This window comes from Podarcis melisellensis (genome assembly GCF_964234715.1).
Source record: "Podarcis melisellensis genome assembly, chromosome: 14".
Taxonomy (NCBI): Eukaryota; Metazoa; Chordata; class Lepidosauria; order Squamata; family Lacertidae; genus Podarcis; species Podarcis melisellensis.
The window spans coordinates 25,794,247-25,821,144 of record NC_138546.1 but is presented as its reverse complement, the minus strand read 5'-3'; the positions used below and the strand labels follow the sequence as shown (position 1 = coordinate 25,821,144).

Sequence of the window (26,898 nt, the reverse complement as noted above, 5' to 3'; positions counted from 1 at the left end):
CAGCCATATTATGCATGCAAAATCCTTGAAAAAGAAACTTAAAACAAAGGAAATGTATAGTAGAAATAACATATTATGCCCTTGTAATAATTAAACAGTGGGGGTAGTGTCATATATTCTTGTTAAAAAGTTTTCATCAGGGAGCTAGAAAAACTGGTGTGTCCCATTACACAGTCCTTCTCAAGGTAACATTCAGAGTCTCTACTGATCATTTCATTGAAGGGTTCTTTTTTAAATTACTAAGCCATTTGCAAAATGCCTAAATATTGTGATTTGCTTTAGACAATCTATGGCTGCTTTCTTATTTTTATTTTAATAGTCTGTATATTTGAATACAGTATGTGATTGGTCGATCATAAACTATATTCATAATTACCTGGTTTTTTAAAGGCACACAAAAATGAACAAATGACTCACATTGAGCATCAGAATCCAGTTTACAAAAGGATGCAAAACATGACAGCCAGTGAATGAAGAATTAAGACACTGATCTGAAAGTGCTCAAATCTTCATGGATACAAAGTAGCAGCAGCTTGTTGTGATAGCCAAACCCAGACTAAACCCTGCAAAGTGAAAGTGCTCTTAAAATAATTATTAGCAGATTAGAACTTGATACGGCTCAATAGCCACACCAAACTGTAGTTGAGGAAGCTTAATTATGATTTGGGCTGAATTGACCAAGCACACTTTGCAGCAATTGGACTCAGACACCATGGCTTGTGCTAACTAGGCCATGGCACAATGTCTGACCTGGCAAACCATAACTACAGCTGTAGCTTTACCTCCAAGAGAATGGAAACAGGGATTGCTGAGCACATGGAACATAAAAGGAGGCAGCAGCTTTAAGCTGTGTCTGCCTGTCCATTTGGAAAAGAATCATCTGGTTTGATGATAGGGCTTTTAAAAATCACATCAAGGATGGGTGCTTTTGCTAAAAAGGGTGGGGGTGACAGATGAGGAAAATCTGAACAACTTTGGAATTTTCTTTATGCAAGTAGGAATTCAGCTGGAGTAAGTGATGGAATACAAGTTTGTGTCCTTTGCCTTTTTTCAATGATAGTTCTCAAAATGCATTTGGCCTAGATGATTTGTTCTCAATAACAAAAGGAAGACCTTCCCATACTACCTTGTTTAGTTATTCCAAATTCAAGAAAAAACAACCCAACCATGCCAAAAGAATGAAATCGCAACACCGTATGACATTTACAATAACCATAGTAGCATTTTTACATTTCCACTGAAAAGGGACAATGGGAATTAAAAATCAGACTTGCACCAACTTACAAAATGATACTTTAATATGTATTTACAGAGCAGCCTGCAATGGTCGATTTAGCTGTCCTAGGTAGGACTGTAGATTTCCCTACAATTTCTAATAATCGTTGTTGTAAAAGCTCACATTCTTTCTTCTTTTCTCTTTTCAGTGATCAGACATCACAGAACAGGTAGGTTGGTAATATGCACTGTGTCAATGGGAAAAAAATGGAAATGCACAAATGCTTCCGAAAGGTACTCTAAAGAAAATGCTGTACAGTTTTTCCTTCAAGTCACCAAAAAATGTCCAACTATTTATTTGGTGGGGAGGAGGTTCTACTCACTTATTTGTGAACTGCAGAAAATAAAGAATCTCTCTGTACCTACCTTCCACCGAGGCAGGTACATTTTGCTCCCATCGCAGCTGCCATTATCGTGCTGCTGTCACCCCACTTTTAGCTGGTGCTTCTATCAAGCTGAAGAAACTCAGCCTGGGCAGGTGTCCCTGCAAAGCCTCCTCGGTCAACTTCTGTATCCAAGTGTGAACAGAAAGAGTGTGCTTGGGATGCCTCTTCCTAGAGACCACTGGGAAAAACTGCTGTGGGTTGCTAGCATTGGTAGGAGCAATAAGGGAGTGTTTCTTGGTTATCACTAGATGTATCTTTTCCTTAAAAAAAAATGTGGGAAATTTAAAACTTAACATTTTCAAAATCAAATGTATCTATATCCCTATTTTAGCAAAACAGGAAGGGAGTGGTTACAGGGGTCACTTCTCTGCAAACACATACACATTTATAATTATATATGTATATATATATTAATATACATATACATATATATATAATCTATTATACATACATATATATGTATATACACATTTATATATATATATATATATATATATAAAATTAGTAACATTATGTACATTTTATTTCAATAAAGACGTTAAGACAAACAGCATAAAGATGTTCAGATGCCCTAAAGATAAATACATTTCAGAGATTCTCATTAAAATGAATTTGTATCATTTTCCTGCAAGCAAAATACCTTTAGCATTCTAGATAGCAAATGCCTTTCTTTCTTTCTTTTTCTTTCTTTCTTTCTGCAGAAAATCCACCAAAATTTTGTTTCAAATGAATAATGATTTTCCACAAAGCAGGCTTGCTCTACATGCTTACTTTTTTTTAACAGTTCAGTGACACAATGTGCTAGCTACATATACAACAGATAATATAGTAAGAAAACACTCAACCTGATGAAAAGTTAAAATCTTCATTAATACATTGGAAAAAGTTGATATAACTCATGCCTTTTAAAATCAAAAAATACAAAAATTAAATGTTTTCCTAAAAAGATTTTCCTTATTTTAAGGACTCATTTGAAAATGAAGCTGCGTGTAATTTGTACAATAAAATTGTACAAGTAAACAGGTAATATACATAAAAAATTAATTGACATACTTCTCAATTATCAGTTGTCCACCTTTAATTTCCAATACTGTACTTTCTTTAACAAGCATACAAAATATCAAACTTCTCTTTAGAAAAAGTGCCATTCTGCAACACCCTTTACACAAAAACAGCCCGAGCCTATGGCATGTCAATGCAGTTTAGAGGCAAAGCTTACTAACTTTTACAAATTTTTCCCTTCCATAAAAAGCCTCCTAAAAAGGAGATTACACTCCATTAAAAAAATATCAGCCTCTTTGTACAAGCTGCATTAGAGAACCAAGGCTTGAAAACCATTTCCATATAGCATAGAAAACCACTCTGATAGCATATCAGCTGCACTGGTGGCAAAGGAGTGTACTGAACCACAGGGTTATGCACAGTTACTGTGGTGGCCCTGTCCCTGCTAGGCAAGAAGTTTAGCGTTGATTGTAACAAGCTGCATAGCAGAGAGACCAACCCACGCAAGACAGTTTCAAATACTGAACTGCTCTCCACAATACTTCATTCTTGGAGGACACTGAAGGCAGAAGTAACTGAATTGCATTAGACCAAGCAAGCTCTCCCCAAGGACTTGTATTATGCACAGTAGACTCTGAGGTATTGATCCTTGTCCATCAGCTATGTGCACCACCACAATAGATCATCTCTGTCCAGAGTACATGCCATCACAATGGTTTAAATATTCTGAATATTAGTAATTCTTATATTTTTTCTTATCTAGCCAGTCTCTTGATTTTTTTTGAAAAGATTTCCACTACAGTAGAATATTACAGAAACAAAAAATATATATTTAAACGCAGATTTCTAAATGAAACTTACATGGAATAAAACTAGATATTTTTAAACAAATATACAGTATTCAGGCAGTCAAAGCAGGAAAATGGCCATTCAATTGTATAATAAAAAACTAATAAAACTTGGCTATTCCCAGAAAAACTATGAAGCCGCCTCAACTAAAAGGAATGCATAATGAAATTCTAAACTCTAATACAAGTCAAAAATGTAAGAAGGTTATAAACCTTAACAGGAAAAAAAAAAACATTTACTGGCCATTCCTGTTGAAATGAGAATCTTAAAAGTAACACAAAGTGGCTATAAACCCACTTAGAGAGCACCGAACAGAGAGAAAAGAAAAAGAGTCCATTTTCAATCTCTGTTATTTCATAAAATCCTGTGTGTGTGTTTATAGGTCAAACTGCTGGTGGCAGAAACAGAATTCTTTAAAAACGGCAGATGTCCTGTACATAAAAAAAATTATTGGAGTTGCACTAGTTCTAAAGACGCTTCTGTTCTAGCCTACCTACTGTATGGATTCCATTTGGCGAATATTATTATATAAAGTTCTTCTGTAACCCTTGATTATTGTTGGGCACCAGAGATAAGAAAAGCGAGACAGGGTACAAAAATGCAAAAATTTCAACAGTAATGGCAATGTTTTTGTTTTAGTCCAAAAAGAAAAGAAAAAAAAGGTCCTGCATTTTCTTCTCCTTCAGCTACCTGGCAAAGCATTGGTGTTTAGTCAGGGGGTAGTAAGTCGTGCAAGCGAAATCTGTCTCTGATGTGAGGTCGAACATCTTCATTCTAAAAAGAAGCAAGGAAGGAAAAACCAGTAACTTCCATGTCTCACATGTAAGAAACGGCGCTCCACTTGTAACTGCACAGTAGTTCTCCACCACAGCAGAAGAAAAGATGTCAACAGAGATTCTAATTTTCAACTGCTCACCTGCAGTTTTCCACAATTCCCTTTTACTCAAATGTTATGCCTAAACCTACTTCTATGCAGAATTTCCAAGTACACTGACTTCTTGCATGCATGTAAAATCCAGCGAATGGTTTTGCTGTTGTTCCTCTCCAACCCAATTCCAGAGACTCAAGGTAGCGCCACTAATCTAGCTATCCTCTGCAAAATTCCACATTGCTTGGCCTCCTGAAAGCGTTCATCCTTGAGCTTTGGCAGACTTTACATTTACTAATGCAGAAGCTATAGCAGGAGCAGGGAACCGCCAACCCATGTGCCAAATTGGAACCTGTGCTGGGCCACATTAAGCCAGGCAGGTTAGAGGTTCCCCGCCTCTGCTCTAGCTTCTTATTCCCAAACCACATCAACCTGCCCCACACAGCATCAGGTGTGGGGCAGGTGCACGAAGTGCCAAACCTTAGAAGTGCATGCCTGATTGCTGCCACCACCAATTGGTGAATGGGCACTTAAAAAGCTAAAGGTAAAGGGACCCCTGACCATTAGGTCCAGCTGTGGCCGACTCTGGGGTTGTGGCGCTCATCTCACTTTACTGGCTGAGGGAGCCAGCGTACAGCTTCCGGGTCATGTGGCCAGCATGACTAAGCTGCTTCTGGCGAACCAGAGCAGCGCACGGAAACGCCATTTACCGTCCCGCCGGAGCGGCACCTATTTATCTACCTGCACTTTAACGTGCTTTCGAACTGCTAGGTTGGGAGGAGCAGGCACCAAGCAACAGGAGCTCACCCCGTCGCGGGGATTCGAACCGCCGACCTTCTGATTGGCAAGTCCTAGGCTCTGTGGTTTAACCCACAGCACCACCCACGTCCCTCTGAATGGGCACTTAGAGCAAGCCAAATGAAATTGGGTGCGCTACTAAGTTCCCCATGGGGAATTCCATAGTGTAGCCAACCCCACAAGAAAGCAGAAGTCAATGACTATCAGCTGACATATGCTAACTTCAAGCACCATGGGACTTGTTGTACTACTGAGCTCCCCAAACTGAACTCCACAGGGAGTTGAAGGGGCTTGCAAAGAGCAGAGGAAAAGCTCCTTACAGGCAGCCCTGCTAAGTGTTTTGAAGTGCCCGTGATCAGCTGATCAGTGGTCCTGAAATCACTGTGCAGAAATATTTGCAAACCCTGCATGATGATCTGGAATCCCAAACAATGTTTTTTTAGGGAAGGCTTTTTACATCAACATCAGCATCCTGAATTATGCCCAGAAAGCAACACAGGGCCACTACACTTGTAATGCTATCAGGTTTTAAGAGGAAAAATTCTATTAAAAGATTAATCACTGAAATACATACCATTTCTACAAGTTTCTCCAGAAAAGGAATCAATTTTAGGAGCTCATTGTCATTTTTATCCATGAACCAGCTCTCTATAGGAATTCCATTTGAAAGCTAGAAAAAGCAAAATATCAGAGGCGAGTTTAATTATTTATATGTTTTTATTTAAATTTCTAAACCCACCCTTCATTCAGCTCACAAGGCATATTATAATTAAATACATGCAATTAAACAGGCCAACACCAGACATATGGTCAATTGACAAGAATTTCTGAAGCGAGTTCAGGCAAGTAGCAATGCCATCTTACTGTGAGTTTCATTTTTGGCAATTCCCCTATGAGCCCAACAGTCCCGAAATATGAAAAGCTGTAACGGTGGGAAAAAAGGCTGGGGAAAGCAGTTGGAAACTTCAGTGCATTAAGTGCATCTTGCCTTACTACAGATTGTAGCCACAATCAATACAGTGCAACTTCTATTTCTGTCAACGGATCATATCAACACTTTGTTTCCTCTCCATTCCAGAGATTTCATGCTTAATGCTGAAACATCCTGGCCCCTAATCCAGGAAGGCGTGTGAAGGCAAATCTCTTAACATGACCAAAACTAATACAGGATAAGGTCAACAGCAGTGTCCTAACTCTGATTCAACCACATAATTTTACATAAGCACACTTTTTCAGTATTTATCATGAAATATTGTGGTCGCAAACTGCCCTTCAAATTGTAACGTACCGTATACGTTTTGTGATGAATTAGGTACTTGCCCCCACATGCATAAACAAAAATCATGCTTTTTTACTTGCTGAGGCTACAGATGAAGTTATGTTAGCATTTGTTTTGTCTGCAAAGCCAGCTGCGGAGAAAAAACACTCACCTGATAGGCAAAGGCTTGTGGTGAATTGTCAATAATAATAGTTTTTGAGAGATCTCTACCAAGGATATTTAAATCCTTTATGTAGTTTCCTTGTACACAAACACAATGCTCACGGAAAAGTCGATGCCTGTATTTGGTTAAAAGAACATATTCAGATTACATGGAGAAAAATGTATATGAAGCAAATGCTGCTTTTTACAAGATTTCCTCTCTTTCATGGGATTTAATATTAAGAATTGTCTTTTTATTAAATGGTAGTTTTTTGGTGTGTGTGGTGTTATATCTATTTGAAAAATAGATGTTAAAAACACAGCTAAAGGTTGCTTTTCTTGGCTGAAAAATAGATTTTTAATTCTCTGCAGTACAATATATTTACCATATATATATATCACGCAAAACCAAACAAGGCCTTGTGTTCTTAATGATTAATTTGACCAGGAGGTGGAGCAACTGTGCTGTTAACTATGGAAGAAAATCAGGCAATGATGAAGTGTTTTTACAATGATCCCGTAACATTTGGAGAGAACCCAAAGACAGCCAAGCCTCAACTGCCATCTTTCACGCACAAGTCCACCAGGAGAATTCAGTTGTTCTTCTTATGTTGTTATAGTTTTCTTGTTTGAGCCTAATTTATTTGTATTGATTTAATTTTTACTATAATCTGCCAAAAGAACTTTTGTTATTGTGTGGGATAAAAATATTATGAATAAATAAAATAGGACGGCTCATCTTCAGGGTTCCAAACATCCAGCTGTGTCTTCCTTCAGAATAGTACACACTATCAGGCCAACAGAGCCCTCCCCACAAGTTTCTGTTTTTCCTTCCCAATATTTCAACATTCTGTGGCTCCTGGACACTACTGAGCATGCCCAGCAAACATTTGGGAGTTTTTCTTTTTTGCTTTTAAAAATGTTTTGTACTTCTGCATACCTCGGGGTTCACCCAAGCGTGCCGATACCTCCCTCCTGTTCCTCAGTAGCCCAATTCTGTCTGCACTCAGCCACATGAGTTCACTATTAGAAGGAACAAGTGGGACCTGCAACAAAATGTTGCATCATTAACACGAGTGCTTCTCTTCAGACTTCCAGTCAGTCACATATTTTTCCAGGATACTAGGTGCTGCTAGGGACTCAAGCAAGTCAGCCTACCCCACCCCCCATTCCAGGCCAAATGAGTATCCTATTTTTCATTTACCAGTACAGTCCCTCATATATGTAGGAAGTGCTACCTCATTGGCAGGTAGTCCCATTTTTCTCCCATGTGGACCCTTCAGGTGATGCTGGACTCCAACTCCAGGCACCCCCAGCAGCTAATCAATGGTCAGGGATAGGGATGATGATGGTCAGGGATGGTAGGAGCTGTAACCAACCACATCCAGAGGGCCCCCACAGATTTCCCACCCCTGCACTAGACCATCTGAGTTGCTACCACATATATGAATAAAATGGATAATCAAATCCTCCAATAAAAAACTCAAGGGGATTGAGTGATGACAGGGAATTGAAGCCAAAATGGAGTCACTGAGAATCAAGAGGAATATTTTAAAATGCTTAGTGATCCCTAAAGTATGCAGAAATACAACACTTTAAAAAACATCCTGTGGCGATCACACAGGGTCCCCGGATGTTTGACAGTCTATTGATCCCTGTGCCACCACTGTGATTGCCTCCTCGCTGCCACCAACCCGTTTCTCTCAGGTACACATGGAGTCCAGACAGTTGTTAACATTAACAAATAATCAATTTATTTTATAAGCATGAACAACAACTTATAAGCATGTTCCTAACAACTTCAAACTGATTATCCCAACTATCTGACTCCACCTAACAGTTCCTCTCACTCTCTCACATTAAAACTAGACCAACCCACAAACTTATCCTCCCTCTTCCTTCTCCAACTGCCCACTGACTTCCAAACAACTCCAACTCTAACTCTAACTCCTCCCCTTGGGTTCTCACTGGCCAATCACTTCACACTCATTTAACCCTTTCCTTATGACCCACCTAGGAGGGCAAATGCCACACCCCACCCACCCCGGAACATAAGAGTCCAATGAGAACTGAGCATGCCACCAGTGGCCACTGCAAGCTGCTATGGAACGCTGACGTAATTTGGTAAAGAAAACTAGGAAATGGAAGTCTGGGGTGGGCAGAAATGGAACGAACTGGCCTGCTTGAGCCCCTTAGAACTTGGGGAAGGTATGGCTGGCAGGTGGGAACCCTGAACATGAGCACTCAGTAGAGCCTGAGGAGACACTGCAGCATTTTGTTGCAGGCACCCATTTGTTGTTGTACTGTTCAACGTTTCCAAGGTTTCAAAATAGCCTGTTTTCAGCGTTTTATCTGTGTTTCCATGTGTATTCAGATATGATAACTAAAATGCACTCAGGTTCTACATCATAATAGTGTATGCTGCAATTCTGATTAAAAAAGAAATAACAGCCACCACTTGGTCATCAAGCTTACCTGACCAGTTGCTTTTTGGGGTCTAGTATGTTCAGCAATTTGTCTGCATATACTTTCTTTGAAGCAGTAAAAAGAATGATCTGAAAATGAAGGGAGGACATTGTTATTATCTGTTCTACTGCTGAAGGCTAAGATAACCATACAAGATCCAAATTAAGTCCCTTTACCTCGTAGATTTGGGACATACGCTCCAAAAATTCTCTGAAGAATGGTCTTAATCTCACATAAACCTAGAACAAAAAGAAAAAACAATTTTAAAATACACAGAATACAATAGAGACATTTTGCTTCAAATGGCAGGGGTTTCTGAAACTATAGTTGGTGGACAGCAGTGAAAATTTACAGTAAAATACTTATTATATTCAGTAATTGAAGAAGAAATAGTAATGCTAGAGAGGGTTTAAAATTCTTATTACTGTTTGCTTGTATAATTGGAAAACAAAACAAAACAAAAAACAACCCAGTTATTGTTTGGTTCGTATGTTAGTTTGTCCATATGTTTTATGATAAATCAATAAAAATTACTATTACTACAACTCACTCAAAAACTTGTAGCATCATCTCTTGCACTTGATACAATGGCAATTGTACCAGGCAGTATCTTATTTTTATTTTTATTTATAAGAATATTTATAAACCACCAACACATAAAAAGTATCAAAACAGTTGTCAGGGGTTCAGAAGGAGAGACACAGGAGGGGGAGCAAATGGAGAGTGAGGAGGAAGAGGACGAAGGGGGTGCAGGCAGTGACAGTTACCAGAGTCGTGACTCAAGCCTCTCTAGCGAATCGGAGGACTCACAGAAGGGAGCACCGATGGCCAGAGCGAGGGAGGTTCCAGGGGAGAAACCTCAGGAGGGAGGGGCCAGCGGGGAGTCTCTGAGCAGCAGCTGGAAATCGGGACCAGCTTCCCCACCTGAGCGCAGTGGGGAGGGGGAGTCCCAGGAGTCGGGACCAGTGTTCTTGCCACCGGCGGGAGGAGAGGAGGCAGGGTTGGCCACGCCCACATCCGGAAGCGGGGAAACGGTCAGAAGGAAGGTTACCGGCTGGGCGCGCGCGCCAAGTTCAAATGTACAGGCGAGCGGCACAGCAGGGAGTCCGGACAGGGAGCCAGGTCCTAAAGCCCGCCGGAAGGAAGGGTGGAGCTCAGGGGGGTCAGCGTCAGAGGAATCGAGGAAAGAGATAACCCCTGAGGGCAGAAGGACCCAGCGTAGGAAGGAGCAGCGTAGGAGGTGGAGCAAAGCGAGAATCTTAAAGTGGTGTGGCTTTAGCAGCGAGTCAGAGGGGACTTAGCCGATCTAGCGTCAAGACGTGGGGTCTGCGCGCCCAGAGCTTGGAAATGGAAACTAAACTTCAATAAAGACTTTTGTATATAAGATCCACTGGGCGTTGGTCCTCTGCGAGCTGGGACCTAGCGGCAGTCCCTGACAACAGTGTACAGTAAAATCATCATAAAAGTTTTTAAATCTTAAAATTATAGAATCATAAAATAAAGAACACTTTGTCTCACCAAAACTGTATCAAATTAATTTTCTACAAACAAGTTTTCCGCAGGCAACAAAATACCAGGATTGTAGGTGCCTGGAACAGTGTTCCAAATTACTGAAAGCCTTGGTATGCTATTTCAGCAAGTTCCCCTATACTGAAAGCCTTGGTATGTGGAGAAACTAAAAAAGTATGGGATAACTGGGACAATCAGGAAAGCTTCTCCAGATAAGCACAGTACATAAGGAATAAGGCAGTGCCTTCAGGTAACCTGATCCCAGGTCATTTAGGTTTATACACCTTTATAATACATTAAGCTTAGTTCAATAATGTACTGGCAGCCAGTGCAGAGCTTTCTTCATCCGTGTAATATGCCGTGTTCCATCAACAATTGGGGTGCAGCATTCTGCACTAGCTATAATTTCTGAACCAACCTCTAGAGCAGCCCCAGAGTGTGTAGTTCAGTCTAGAAGGTGAGCAAGGGCAGTACTACTGTGGCCAAACTATCCCTCCTGACATAAGTGTGTACAGGATGGAAGCCTTAGCTGTACTCTGTAGCTTCCACAAGAATGTTCCTCAGCAAAGATCCCCGTTTAAAGCAGGGATGTGCCACCATTTAGCTCACAAAGGACACATGTCGGTGGTGGTTAGCGGCTGCATGCCTGTGGGCAAGGCTGGTGCTGGCTGGGACTGGAGAAAAGGAGAGCTGAATGAAGTGCACCCCGGGGCCCAAGGGTGCCTTCATTATGTATCTTAGGCACCAGGCAAACACATTCTCCTTCTCCCAGGCCTTTGGCTAATTAAACAATCTATGGCCTTTAAAACTATATGGGGTGGGAGGTATTGCTTTAGTTTGTTACTATGTTATGTATTTTTGTGCTTTTATATTGTAAATCACCCTGTGGTCCTTAGATGAAGCTAAAAAGCAACCCATTGCAGCAAATTGGGCTCAATAAATGGAAGAGATACAGCAGCAGATCCTTTGCTGTTCATCTGCTTTGGTGCCTGGGGCAAGTTATGGTGGGAAGGGCCACCTGTTTTGTATGCAGAAGGCCCCAGGTTCAATCCCCAACATCTCCAGGTACAGCTGGGAGAGAAAATACTGAGTTCAGCAGACGAACTGTCTAAGTCCTAGTCAGCTTCCTATGTTCTGGTGTTCCCAAGTGGGGGATGAAATTCAGCAGTGAGGGTGGATTGAGTGCCTGTGGTGAGTCACACTGAAGAGCGTGAGAAGGTTGCTCTCTAGTGAACTAAAGAGAAGTCTTATTCACTGATTAACAATCCCTTCATCAGAACCTCTGCAAGTGCCAATACAAGTTATTAGTACCCAAGTGTGTACTGAGTACTGACTCATAGAATCACAGAGTTGGAAGGGACCCCCAAGTGCCATCTAGTCCAACCCCCTGCAATGCAGGAATTGGTTTCCATCCAGAAGAATAAACAATATTTGGCTGCAAAGTGGACAAAGTTCTTGGGTTCACATTATTTCCAGTTGGTGTCAATAATTTAAGACAAGCTATCAATATGCCTCTGTCTAAGGGAAAAGCACAAATGCTAAAGGAGTGAGCAAGGCCTTTAAAAAAACCTCAACTCTAGACAGTTGCTATATTTTAGGATACTTAATTCTATAGTATCTTTCAGTGCCCAACTTGCTTTACAACTCTCATTTGCCTTCAAAACCACACTGAGAAACAAATTAAGCAGATCACCACTTCCAAAGGACCACATGACAGAGAATTTAAACCCCATACTGCCTTCTTGAATCAGTACTGTCACAACAGGCCTTTGCAATCAACAGTAGATGATCATTAAAAAGGGTGGGGAGAGCAAAAGAGTGAACTTGCATGGTCTCAGTCATTCTTTGCACAGTTAAGTAACTACTTGAACCTTCCTTCCTATTATTATTAATTAAATTTTTAGTCACCAACTCCAAAACCTCCTGATGACTTACAATAAAATAGTTTAAAACATCAAATAAGCAAATACAACCTGTAAGATAAATACAGCATAACCAAGTTTTTAACAAAGCAACAAACTAATAACAAAATCCACTCAAGTATGGACACAACCCCCATTAAAAAAATTGAGCTACCCTGGCACATAGCATTAAGGGCACCAACTGAGAAGAAGATAGTAAACTGCCTGGGAGGAAAGACAGGTATTTGCCTGCTGCCACAAAGACTGGTGCCAGGGGAGCATCTCTGGAGAAAGTACCCCAGAAATGGGGGACAACCACAAAAAAAGTCTCTCTTGTTGCCATTCTGCTTTTCAGCAAGATCTTGGAGGAAGTCTTCTGGATGACCAAAGGACCCAGATAAGCACAAGCTTGGCTGCAGTAATGGACCACATCACTACAACACTTGATCATCATTGTGACCATTTGCACAAAATTAGTTCTAAATAAATTATGTAGCAAATAAAGAGGACTCTGGTCCACAAAAGGCTTTTGATTGTTTTTGCCTTTTGGAGTTTGACTGAATAATGGTTTTTCAGAGACTAACAATAATATTATGAAGCTGACACTTCACACTTCCTTGCCATTTTCACTGGGCCCATATCAAAATAGAAGAAATGACACTCAAGCGTAATAGGGGCAAACTCTGTTTATCTATACCCATAGATGGCTGTGACTGCAATTTCAAGCATACTTGGAAACTGGTTTCCCCTCAAAGCAATGAAATGTACTTCCATATGTGAGCATTTGGCTTGGGAGGCAAAATGCTTAAGGGTTAGGACCAGGTCTGGAACATTTACAGCTGCAATTCTTAACCTGCTTACTCTGGAGGAGCTTTTTATGAGACTGGCAGTGGAATAAGTGGATAGAGGATTACAAAGGTTGAGGTACAGAGGTCACTAAACTCCTAACTAAATGTCCAAGTTTGCAAAAATCAAGTTTTATGGTGCTAGCCCTGTGCTAGGCAGAAAAGGACTGCCAAGAAACCAATCACTCAGTCAATCATTTTATTTGTATGCCGCCTTTCCAAATTTAAAACTATGCTCAAGGCAGCTTACAACATATTAAAAAATTGCATAACTACTAATGTAACAAAAGTAGTTATAAACACTAAACAAAATATCAAAACTATTGAACACTTTCCACATAATTTTTAGGATTTTTATTTTGGATTTTACAATTTAACAGCAAAAGCAACAACAACCCCATCCCAAACTACACCCCCTAAACAATAGCCCAGCCCATGAACCAAGGAGGGGTTTGTAAAATTGGAACTCTACATTTATTCCACCCAAGACTCAAATGTGTTGTTGCTCACTTCAGCAATATTTATATAAAGAAACCTCATAAAGTAGTGTTTACTTCTCAGCTGTTCTCAGCAAGATGTAGTATTGGCAAGCCACAGAAAAGATGATGATGCTATCAGCCAATTTTCAGCTCTTGCTTTTACTATCCAAAATATTCTAAGGTAACTTCCTCACTTATCTAATTAAAGAGGAAGCTGAACATTGGTGTCACTAAACATGATTTCTTCTGGGGAAAGGAAATACCTCATTTTAAGCCTCAGAAGTTTGGAAGGTTTTACAGAACAAAAAGATAAAATGGAAGTTTTAAAATTAGGGTAAAATACCTGGACAAGTGTCCATTTAAGGTGCCTGATGTCATTCTCCAAAGATACTACAGAGGAGTCCAATATCATGCAAATTACATGAAGGGAAGCTGTTGCTACTCCCAGGTACATCACACAATAGGGACCTGAGAACAACAGCCGGGGTGAGTGCAGCATTTTTGGCAGTTGCTGGAACACACCTCCAACTCTTCCTCTTTCCTCTGTTCTTCACTGACCGGACTGTTGTACACACAGTAGATGGAAGCTAAGAATATGTTGTGAAGCACAACCAACAGCTAGCAATCTGGTAGTCTCCATCAACAAAAGCAACTCCTGCCACACAAGCAGCACCTCACGATGAAGGAAGAGATGGATCTGCACAAGTTATTCCCAGGTCTGTATTTTTAATCCCTTCTGAGCAGAATAGCATGGGTCGATTTTACTCAGGCAAGGCAGAAAAGCAAGTCTGCACTAAGCTCTTCTGTAGTAAAATTATTTAAGCTTCCAGAACTCCTGCCTCCACCTGCTGGCAGGGAGAAAAGCTGCCACGTAGAAAGACAGCTAAGAGGAAGCCTTCTGGCTTCCTCATGCTTGAGCTCTTTACAAATAAATGAAAAGGAAGTGTAAAAGTATGCAAGTGTACAAGGAAGAAGCAGTGTGTCACAATACATCTAATATCTGAGGACGTGCCTGACAAAATTTCAAAGAATGTAATCAATACTGCTTAATTGCCAATGTTCCAGGGTGGCAAGAAGACACCATGTGCATGACAAGTGTTTGCCCATTTAATTTATATAAGCAGTTTTATACTTCACTGGAACGTGGTTTTGATTACCTGGTAAATGACATCTTGGAAAAGGACTGGAAATGTGAGTGCAGCATCTTCCAGTTCATTTAGACTACAGTGGACTAGTGTTTCATCCTATAAAGAATTAAGAAATGAGATGACTTAGAAGGCAGGTAAAAATAAAGTATGCTCGGAAATGAAGCCCTCCCACCTCTCTCTCTCTCTCTCTCTCTCTCTCTCTCTCTCTCTCTCTCTCTCTCTCTCTCTCACACACACACACACACACACACACACCTTTCTATCATACCTAATGCCAATATGTATTCCTTACCAAGTCTAGAACTAAAGAAAATTCTGGTGTGCTTCTCGTTTTCAATGGAAGAGCAGGCTTCCGATTAAGTTGTTCTTCTGTTAGTGGTGGAACATGTTTGATGAAGTAGTACCTAGAAGAAAGGCAAACCAATATACGGTTTGGTAATTTATTACAACTGCTGCTTTACAACTCTTGGGACAAATTTGGAAAGCAGCCCTGGCAGGCTAATGTAATGGACCACCAGGGCAGTAAGAAGACATCTTCAGCAATCCCAGTCCCCACTGGACGCAGGATGGAAATAGACACATATCTAATCTGGGAAGCCCTGGAAAACTTTCCTGTATGATTCAGTGGGATGTGGCGTGCGTGTGCAATTGTAATGTTTTGGGATCAAATGAAGGTGTTTTGAGATAAAACCTTTTTATTCACACAACTAAGGACTGCTGATTTTTCTTTTACCAGCAGGTCTTTTTTTTTTTTTTACTAAACGTTTTATGTACATACAGGCAGATCCCCATTTACATGGGAGTAGATTCTGAGGCATCGCAAGCACCAGCGGGATGATATAAACCCACCCCATTCTACCCCACCCCCTTGCAGTGCCGAAAATTGTGTGCCTGTCAGCAGTCATGCACGTGCTGATCATGCGCAAATGGGGAAGTACCTGTATCTAAGTGGGAGCTGTAAATGTTGCAGCAGCGTGGCATGCTCCTGCTCAGGGTTCTAGACAGCTGACTTGGCTCTCTTCCAAGATATTCTATTCTATTCCACCCCGCCCCCCCCCAACATCAATAATTCTGTGACCAGTAAGCATGCAGTCCTCACTGGGTTGTTGTTTTTTCAAATGCCTCCATACATTTTCCTTTTTTTCCCTTTTCATTTCTGCAAACCATATGGTTCCCTTGAGCATATCAATACCTCTTCCTTGTTTCTCAGCAGCCAAGTTTGGGCCATACACTTGTCAGTGCTCACTACCTGAGTTTGCTGTTACAGAACGTAATGTATATTTTATTCTTCTTAAACCTTGTAAACTCTGCTGAAATCAATTTTGATGAAGAGCAGTATAAAGAGGGTTCAAATAAATAAATGTTGATTTTACTGCTGTGGCTCTACAACTGAGGCTTGTAGAACTGCTGTAGTATTGTGCTCAAAATAAATGTTAAGTACTGCAGTCTTCAACACTGACTCACAAAGCTAACTAAGAGGGCAAAGTATTTTATTTCTCAAAATGTCATTATCTAGAATTACAAAGTGAAATCAAACATGAACACATACGGATCAAAAACCTCCCAGTCTTCCTCATAGGCACCTTCCGCATGAGCTGATGAGTAACCACTGTCCGGAGATACTGGTGCTAATAAACACAAAAGCTCCTCATTAGTTCATCTGAAGAGGGGAGGAAGGCTCCAGTTAGCAGCTAAGTGGAATATTCAATGATCAAAATATTTCTAGTCTCCATTTTTGCCTTAAATTACATTTGATCACATTTTAAGGATTGATTATTTTTAGTCTGTTCTATTTAATCTGTGTAAGCTTCCATCAGTCCTGGTGTGGGGGAGAGGTAGGATATATGTAAAAATGTAACACTACTAAAATAATTACTGGGAACCTCCCCAGAATGGTCCTACATATAACAGTTTCACCTCTAATAACAGCTTTTATCAATCTATTAAAGTCTTAAATGCTAAGTTTCAAGTGTCAGCTATAATTTCATTTGAATGTTACAACAGAGCATAGTTAATGACACACTGAAACTAGAATGTACAAACGTAAGACAGAAAAAACCACCATCCATTTCTTCGGCTACACTCTCATCCACCAAAGAGTTATTCCCTTTGGTTTTCTTTTCTTTCTTTGGCACTAAGACACTCAATGCAATTACAGAGGTACCTCGAGTTACAAACATTTCAGGTTACAAACGCTTCAGGTTACAAACTCCTCTAACCTGGAAGCATCACTTTGAGTTGAGAACCTTGCCCCAGGACGAGAACGGAAATCGTGTGCCGGCGGCGCAGCAGCAGCAAGAGGCCCCATTAGCGAAAGCACGCCTCTAGTTAAGTACAGTTTCAGGTTAAGAACGCACCTCTGGAACAAATTAAGTTTGTAACTAGAGGTACCACTGTATTTAGTTCTAAGTTGTGAAAGTCCCTCCTCACAGAGGTGCACCTGGCATTATATATCTTTCAGTGAAGGCAGAAGATACACCTCTTTCCCCTGGCTTCTGACATTTGGGATGTACATTTTTAAGACCCACATTTTTTCTGAGATTGTAAGGTGTTTTCAACTGTTTTCAACATGGTGTTTTTATTGTTGTAACCCACCCTGGGACCTTAGTGTGAAGGGTAGATAAATAAGAATGACAGAAATAACAACAACAACAAAAAATGATTGTTAATTCATGCTCAGGTAAACTAGATTTGCACCATTCCCATTCAAAATTGCAGAGCACTGTTCAACAGAATAAGTCCAGATAAAAGCTTCTCTGCTCCTGCAGTCCATGGCTATAGAAACGCTTGGAGTATCTCAAGGAAGGGAAGTTTAGGACATCATTCTCTCCCAACAAATCATGGAAAGGTAGCCAGGTAGCAGACAGCACAACCATGCTGGTCATGGAGAATCTTGTGTCCCTGAGCGATTTGGTTCAGAAGAGTGAGGGCGTACCCCTCCAACCCCCCAAAATTAGTCATGTACATAAGATTTAAAAAACAGCCACACCAAAATATGCCTGGTTCTTACCAGTGAGAGGAGGCAAATCACGATCAGTTACATCCTCTACTTCCTCCAAGCCATTGTTGATCGTTGATCTGACTTGCACTGCTTGGCTAGTATATGATGCTCCATTGGCTGAAGTTGCAGTGCTAGTGATAATCTCATCCACCTGCTCCATATCAAGCTGCTTCACTATTTCTTCAGCTTCAACAGCTTGCCCCGGAGAGTCTGAGCCGGCTGTCCCTGAAATGATGTTTTCAGTTCACAGATTGCTATTGCACTTAGGTAAGAATTAACATTCTTATTTCATTTTTAGCTTCAGAATCTTTAAATATTTTTTAAAAAAAGAGTAATCAAAACATACCTCTCTTTTGCCCAGCATTGAGACAGGAGATTACTTTTTCTAAATTGCTATTTTATTTTTAAGCGTATATAACACATTAAACATAGGTTTGCATAATACTTGCCATTTTTATTTGCTGGTGAGAAAAAATTGAAGACGGGAGAAAATATGGTCCCCAGTAAAGTAGTCCGTGGAGGGCTGCCGGTTGCGGGATTATCTTCCAATTTTCCATTTTGCCTAACATGCTGGTTTGTCATTTCATAATTTCCAGCTTCTAGAATGCAGACACAAAACATTTGACTTGACAGTATTGTACAATGCTCACATTGTTCCTGATGTCATTTTTACTACATAGGTTGGAATGACCAAGTCACACAGTATCTTCAAGTAAATTTCCAGGACCAGAACAAGACATTTTGCTGCCTGAGGCCGACTTCTCCTTGCAGCCATACTGGAGGCGAAAGGGGAGCTGGCATTACATCCAAACACAGTCAATACGTATGAGTAGCAATAGCAATATTTTTCTTTCTTATCAGGATTTCAGTAGGCAATATTTTCAATCCATACAAACACATGCTTAGTTCAACAAATACTTATTTCAGGAGTTTAATCCTCTTAAAACTGGAACAAGAGGTTTCTGCGTTTGTTTTACAGTAAAAAAACCACAAAAAACCCTGCAATTAAACACCAGAACAGCCACTCAATATCTAGGAAACTCATAGAGCTGATGAGATTAAGGCAAATCCTGTGGCCTGCAGTCTTCAAGGCAGTAAAGCAAGCAGCATCACAATTGGTCACCTCTGACTACCAAATCCCTATTAAAGATACAGTTATTTGCTCACAACATGTATCCAACAATACACAGTGGCTGCTTGCACCATAATCTATCTGGAATATCAGATAAGATACTAAAGTCAGACACCCACCCACCCGCAGGCTCTGTCCACTCAGTTGTCAGGGCCTTCTTAAATATGGAAGGGAAAGGGAACTGAAGGGTCAGTTTCCCTCCCACCCAAGGTAAGAACAGCTCAATTTGCATATTATTGCCTAGTGGAGCAGCCAACTCACCCAACTATCCTCTCCTTCCTAAGGGAAACTAATACTGTTTTATTTCTTTTCTTAAGTGATCCATTTGTGTAAAACAAAAATGCAGTTCAGCGTGTTAAGCATTAACTATCCCCAGTGCAAACAATATAGCCCATTTCATTGAAGGAGGATTGCGGGTGATCCTGCTAACTATGCAGCTACAAGCTATGCAAGAGTGCTCTGCTCCATTGCCAAACATCATTAACCACTACAGTGTAGGTGGGGTGGGGTGGGGTCAGCCAACATGCTGCCCTCCATATGTTGTTGGACTTCAACTCCTATCAGTTCTAGTCAACATGACCGATGGTCAAGGACAATGGAGCTGTAGCCCAAGATTTGGAGGGCACCATGTTGGCTACTCTGTCAAGAGGTTTGAGTGGACACGCATCACATTTCAAACCCTAGTTCAGTAAGGCAAAACACTCTTTTAGCTTTTGTTTCTAACAAAATAAATAATTCTGGATTCTAAGAGAAGTTTAATTAAGGAAGTTCATGGAAATATGGTTTTGTTTTCCCTTCTACCTACAGCAGACCCCCCGCCCCCCATGTCCCCCAAAATCTTCTCTGGACAACGTTTGATGCTGTGCAGGGGGCTGCTGTGGGAGGGAGAAATCCTCCCGTACCATGCATGGATCCTAAGATGGTAACAAAATGAAAATCACAGCCCATCCCTTCCTTCCGTCAGGAGTCCTCCCTGCCCTTGTAATATTGTTCAGGATGGCCAACCAATACTCTGCAGAGGCTACTGTGGGTGGGGGTCACAAGTAGTTTGGGGGGGTAAGGGAGGAAAGGAGGGGACTGCAAACTTGTCTTCTGTGAATTTTCTTAAACTAACTTCTCTAAGGACCCAACCATTTTGACTTATGTCAGATTGGGCTACTGTAAGCATCAAGAAAAAATACTGCAATGTATTTTACACAATAAAGGCACTAGGTTTACTTCTAAAACACCCAAATAAGTTGGTTTTAAGTATTTATATGCTGCCCAATAACCAATGTGCACCTGGCACTGCAGGCTCAAATTTTCTCTTCCATGAAACCAGGACACAAAATCTTAATTACTTCAATGGTGTAGAAAGACCAAAGGCTTCATAGGAGTCACTTGAGTAGAATATTTACAAACCTCCATTCACTTGACTTTTCCGCCTAACTCGAGAAATCTGTTTGTTAGGTTTTTCTCCTGTTCGAGGAGTGGATGTAATCAAGTTGTCATCTATATCACGTTCAGTTCTACTCCTCTTTGCAGGATGTTCTCTTTCATCCTTAAAGAATAAAGCATAAACAATTTATTATCTGATATGTAGGTTACTAACAAACTTTCTATGCCCTTTAAAAAAACTGATCCTCACTTTTATGCTCATGGTGGTGGCACTGTTAGCATCTACCACATTTTCGTTTCCACATCTCTCATTTCATAAAGTTCAGCTCTGACTGTTTTGGCAGAAAATATGTCATAAAAGGCTGAAATAAAGGGGCCCTTCAGTTGAAAGCAAGTGAAAGCTGCACAGGTCCCATCCCCACTTGGGACAAAAGTGTGGTTGGGTGTGTTGGTTTCTTGTGTGTGCTCAAGTTTGAACCTTCAAAGTCCAAAAGCTTTGTTTGTTTTTTAAAAAAATATTCCTCGTACTTATACAGCTCTATAGAAAAATGCAATTATAGAAATTGTTACACTATAGGAGGGAAGGGAGAAATAGAAGGATCAAACTTCTTTCTTTTCAACATTTGTATTCTAAGATTTTAATACCTGTATGAGGACTGGCTGCTTTTTTACCAATATTTGAGGTACTACAAACTGAAATTCTCTAACAACCTAAAATGTTGCCTTTAAAAGTCTCCCAAAATCACTGCTTGGAGCTTTGTGGAAAGTTATTACTGGGAAACACATGGCTCTACTAAAGTATGAGCTTTTTACAAAATGTCCTGCATTCTTGTGTGAAACAAGCATAGGGTGGATGAGGAACTTTCTCTCTTGAGATAATCCCAATTAAAGTCTGCTCCATTGTCACCAACCTGAATGATGGAAATTTCCCAGGAAGTTTCCATTCTTATCACTGAGAAGACGTGCTGAATCACTTTTCCAGCACGCTGGGAGGAATTCATCTGCACACTCTTCTTATTGTTCCATCAACAAAATGACCTCTTTTCTTCTCCCACTGTGTGCTGTTCTGGGAGTTCCCTCCAGAGAAGATTGGGGGAGGGGGCAGGCAGGAGAGGAGGGAAGCCCCTTCCTACTAGCATTTGCATTGGGGGTTGCCTGTCCTTGCATTACATCATTCCTACACCAACTACATTGATGTTTATTTCCAGGTTCAATTTAATGTGCTGGCATTGATCCTTAAATCCCTAAAACATTTGGAGCCATGTTAGATGAAGGTCTGACAGCTCTCATAATAACCTACTTGAGATTAGCTTTATGAAATAGCAAGGACAGAGCCTTTTCAGTGGTGGCCCCATGTTTTTGTAATTCCTTTCATAGGGAACTTTACCAAGTCTGCTTTCTTGCTATCTTTAGGATTGCTTCCCCACCTGCTTATCTCAGTAGCCTTGCAGCTTCAGGCCACTTACTGGATCTTATTTTGCATGGGAAGCTTGCCCCCCCCCCCCCGCAAAGTGAACTTGAATTCTAAGGCCATGCTAGCTTTGCTGTGCCAATCCCCTTGAGAAATCTCTCTATCCCTTCATGAAGTGGCAGTCTAGCTATCCCTAATATGAGCACTAGATGCCCCAGCCAACACAACTGGTAGGGCCACTCCACACACAGGCCTTAGTGGACATGTTAAGATTTATTCTGTAAGGTCCAGTTTCTATTCTGGCATCATGTTTACAATTTTGGTTCAAAGGGACCAACATTTATACAGGTATAAAGGAGAATTCCTGGATGCCAAGATCCAAGTTTAGGGCAAGTACTCTTTTGGTGAGAGAACCCTAACAGAGATTTGGAATCACAAAACATGCAGCAAAGTAAAGTGTGGAAATACAAGCTGTAGAACCTTAAAATGTGCCAGTTAAAGTGAGTATCAAATTGTCCCCTTAAAAGGCTTCTTTACAAAGTTTCCCACTGGCATACAAAAACACCACACATTTGGTAAGTTAAAAACGGCTTACGTATAAACACTCCAAATGTCAGATTCATGTGCTTTTCCATACAGCATTCAGAAAAAGTCACAGGAAGTAAAACTTACCTTAGTTACAGAGTGGTGAAAGTTCCTTGGTTACTGGTATAGGAAATCAAGAGTGGCTTGTGAGAGCCATGCAGTCTGAGCTGGAGCAGCCAACTCAAAACTCTTCACATGGGAGCTTCTCAGGTAGACCCTTCCAAGTTGAGCGAAGCTGGGCAGGACAGCTTGCTCTACGGTCTTAACCCCTTCATGCATTAATTAGACTTAAGCATGTTGGTTATGTGAGGCTGCTTATTCTACAGACAACTAATGTGTTTACATTTCTTTTTCTTGTGAATTTTTGTGGTTTTAAAACTTTTTTGTGTAAATCCCTTTTGGGAAGACTGTGGTGATAAATATTCCATAGATAGATTAGCATGATCAAAATATTTGAAGCTTACCTTTGGGGTGCTTCCTTTAATAAACTTTTTGATTGAAGATAATAAGCCTGTTTCATTTTTCTGAGGTTTTCCTCCCCCAACAGGTAAGCTCTCTTCTACATCTGAGTACTTTCTCTTCACCCTCAGTGGACGCTGCGTGTGATTTTGATTTGACTGCTGAGAAGCTTTCCGCGTTCTCAGCCTCATTTTGTTGGTATCACATGTAAAACTGTAAGAGAACAAGCACATAACATTAACTAAAGCCTAAGAAGTACTAATCATCTATGGTTTTATAGCACTTTCAATAATTAATCCAAAACTGGGGTAACTGTTTTCTTTTTTAACTAAGCATTTTATTTATTTAAAGTAAATAAATGAAAAGCCACATGCACAACTGGTTTCTAGCTCCCTAAAATGCTAAGGCTGGCATGTAGGAATTTGAAAATTCAGCCATTCCTGGATAAAGAACATATGTTTGAGTCTCCTACACACTATTTGATCAAGATCAAGATATGAGAACTTGAGGGGTCGGGTACCCATCTCATTATTCAGGTGAGCCATATTTTCAAAGGGGACATTAGCACATGCTCAGGATATTTGCAACATTTCTATCCAGAATCTCAACATGCCTTTCAGCAGGACTCTTCATGGATGCTGCTCTGGAGTAGGTCTTCTAGCATGAAAGGGGCAGCCATTCAGCACTGAGAAATCTAAAGGATGCAGTTTATGATTCTACTCTCACAAAAGAAAAGCCTACCCCATACTTTGGGCATAGGGCCTGTCTGACTCTCAGAGATCAGTATACCTAACAGTTGTAGAAAATTTCATGGGTTTCTAAAGAAGAAGTTAAAGCATCATCTCCCCATTGCCATGACAAGTTAGCCACTGAAGAAAACAAGGCAGGCTCCTTCCTGCAACTTTTCTGCCCTGGCCTGGAACAGGGTCATTGGTCTTACTGGCTCTTTTCCCTGAAAATAAGCTCAGCATGATCAAGAGATGGAAGTACGGAACTGAATAAAAAATTATTTTCTCTCATTTATGTGCATTAGGACGCATACTGACAAGCCCAGTCTATCCCAGCAGAGCACAAAGAAAAATACCAGGCAGTTTATTTGTTTGCTGCATTATCACTGTGCAAATTAAGGTGTAAAACAGCCATGTCCTAATCACATTCTAATTGAACACTTATGTTTGAGAGGGCAAATGGAATATGTTACTTTGTACATCCATATTCGCAAAAGGTTAATTCAGTGACTGGCACCTGAACACACACCATATCAATTTCCAGCTCTCCTACACACTTCCTGCATGGCTAGAGGCAAGCCACAACCTGTCAGATCCTCTGCTTACCATCTGGGGAACAAGTATGTTTGTGTGGCCCACCAGAGGGAGGGAGAGGAAGTGAGCTTTCACTAATGTTTGTAAGCTGCTAACAAACAACAATGAGGAGGGAGACAAGTCTGCTAAACTCCAAGCGCACTGTGCAAAAGGTATCTAACTTTGCCAAAGTTAACAAACCAGTAAAAATATTACATCATGAAAACAGTATGCTTAGGTAAATGGGTTTCCATTTGTCAGTGTTGATAACTTCAACTTCTACATTTATAAAACACAGGACTACTCTGTGAACTGATTTTCTCTAACAATTGTGGTTGTTGTTTAGTCGTGTCCGACTCTTCGTGTCTCTAACAATAAAAGCCTTAATTAGGTATAATGTCAATAAAACTGCTAAGAATCACCACCCATAAACAGAGCTGTGAAATCTTAACCAGGTAAAATGAAACACGAAGGTGTAGTCTTGCCTTGTTACTTTCCATTTGAAGTACTAAGATAAGGAGCATACAGTTTCATGCTGAAACTCTTTAATTTTAAGTTAATTTAAAAGAAGCAGTTATTGCATGTGTATGGGGAGGGGGCGTTAGGGGAGGAGTAGTACATCGTGCTCTTTCTTTGGTAGTTTGTCCATGTTTGGTCCTCACCCTACACTCAGCCTTCACCAAGGTGGTGCCAAATGTATTGCTCTGCTTTCCTTTGGACCACATCAGCAAGCTAGAGAGGGGGTTCTTATCATCTGGACCCAGGACCTCCATATACACTACCAAAGGCTTGTGCCCTGGGGAGGTCACTTCAGTGCTGCTAGCACAGTGGTTTGATTTAACTCTCAGAGGCGTTCTCCATTGTCTCTCAACAACAGAGTGCATTACCCAATTATAAAATGTGCCTTGGGAATTTTGTTAGGATATTATTAACAGGGCAAGATCCAAGCAATGCCAAGTCTTTTAATGTCCCATTGGTTTCAACAGGACAGTGTTATCCAAAACAATTCCATTGGAATTAATGAGGCTTCCAGGTGTTTGTTGGAATGAATCCTTAGTTTGGGAAAAACCTGAAGGGAAACATATTACCAGTCCTCTATCCAAAAAGTGTGAAAGGGAACACTGCACTTCTTTACAGAAAGCGATAGAAGGTAAGCTGCAAACGTGCACACAGAGTAAATGTTTTTGAATGGAAGATTAGGTGTCTATATTGAGAGAGCATGAGCGTTATCCTCTAAGCTGCCGTTCACTTAACTGGGCCGACTGCTAGTGCCAGAGAGTCTTTGGCTTACTTCACATCCTGGCTATCAAACCTCAGTTATAAATATCCTTAATGGACTTAGCAACAGGTACCTACAATCCTCTTGATGACAGAAGTTTGTTTTCCCATTACCTGATGCACCCAGAACACAAGTGCTGTTTTGACTTGAATTGCACACAAACAAAACACAGAATAATCAGCACAACATTAAATATTTGTGCTAAACGAACATGTTCACTCAATTCAGACATTTACTGGTAGGCCACCATGCTGAAGGCGATTGATTCCTCACAGAAGTTTTATGCCTTTAACAGTTATATGACGGGCATATAAGACACAGTATGAGACACAGTAGTGAAGTGTGTGCAGTGAATTCCAGGTTCTATCAGATCTGAGCTGCTTTCCATAATTAGACAGGAGGCTTCCTTTTTGGCTTGCCAAAAGTTTGGAGCAGCGCACTAGCAACCAACAAAAAACGTTGCTACCTGTACAACTCTAAATGCTAGAAAATCAGATAGTGACAGATGGCAGTAAAGAGAGCTGCATCAGGATAGGGAAAGGTGTAAAATAATTTTTCCATATAATGAAAGACATAGAGAACTACTGTATTTACTCAAATCTAACAATCACTTTTTGGGGCCAAATTACGTGGTGAAAATTAAGGTGCGCATTAGATTCGATGGAACATTTACATTCACCAGCAAACACTTTTTTTGGTTTCAAGGTTCTGAAAATTGAGATGTGCATTAAATTTGATGGCACATTAGACTAGAGTAAATACAGTATTATTTGTTATATACAACTGTGAAATTCCCTTCCTATAAAGAGTATGAACACCTTTCAGAAACATATCCTTTTCAACAGGCTATAAGATTGGACCCAAACTAGTAAAAATACTTTTTTTAACACCCCCTTCCATAACATTACAAGAAAAGCCTTTTTTATCTGCAGATGTGTTTGCAGTTTGTGTCTCACAAACACTGAGCAGAGTTCTAAGAGGCCGATCAATCAGCAGGAGTTCGGAAGTCGTGTTGTAATTGGCAGCTGTTGCTGCCTGTCACTCTAGAATTGTGTATTTCAGCCCACCAAGCATAGATGTGTGGAGGCTGGAATTGGGAGGCATGAAGCAATGTTTCTATGAATATGCCAAGTCATACAAAGCTGATCCCTAAAACATGACACTCGATGAATTTTGACAGATGCTACAGGTACATCAGTGGCAGGATAGAGTCAAACTGCCTGCTTTTCCTAAGAACATGGGTTTGAGTTGGAAGGGCAAATATAGTCCCAACTGGAGCTCCATCTAGACTGCCTGTGATATATCAAGAAGTGTGGTGTGGTTTCTGCTTGAAGTGGAAATAGCTACACCTCCAGTGTAACACCACACATATTTCACTGTAAGCTTCACTCACTTTCACAACACAGA

The 26,898-nt window shown here is 40.6% G+C and overlaps 1 protein-coding gene across 2 annotated transcripts in view; it reads right to left on the bottom strand.

The window, feature by feature from the left end:
* Positions 1–1,480: 1,480 nt before the first annotated feature.
* CTDSPL2 (CTD small phosphatase like 2) overlaps positions 1,481–26,898 on the bottom strand; it is a 40,103-nt gene continuing 14,685 nt past the window's right edge. For both annotated transcript variants that reach the window (XM_081887867.1, XM_081887866.1), the window contains 12 exons: positions 22,917–23,124; positions 20,481–20,619; positions 18,397–18,546; positions 17,957–18,172; positions 16,496–16,574; positions 15,239–15,350; positions 14,956–15,042; positions 9,241–9,303; positions 9,074–9,153; positions 6,609–6,735; positions 5,753–5,848; positions 1,481–4,286 (listed from right to left, as the gene is read on the bottom strand). In XM_081887867.1, the coding sequence (XP_081743993.1) occupies positions 4,221–4,286; positions 5,753–5,848; positions 6,609–6,735; positions 9,074–9,153; positions 9,241–9,303; positions 14,956–15,042; positions 15,239–15,350; positions 16,496–16,574; positions 17,957–18,172; positions 18,397–18,546; positions 20,481–20,619; positions 22,917–23,102 (1,401 nt within the window). In that variant the 5' untranslated portion in view covers positions 23,103–23,124 and the 3' untranslated portion in view covers positions 1,481–4,220. The remainder of the gene's footprint in view (positions 4,287–5,752; positions 5,849–6,608; positions 6,736–9,073; positions 9,154–9,240; positions 9,304–14,955; positions 15,043–15,238; positions 15,351–16,495; positions 16,575–17,956; positions 18,173–18,396; positions 18,547–20,480; positions 20,620–22,916; positions 23,125–26,898) is intronic.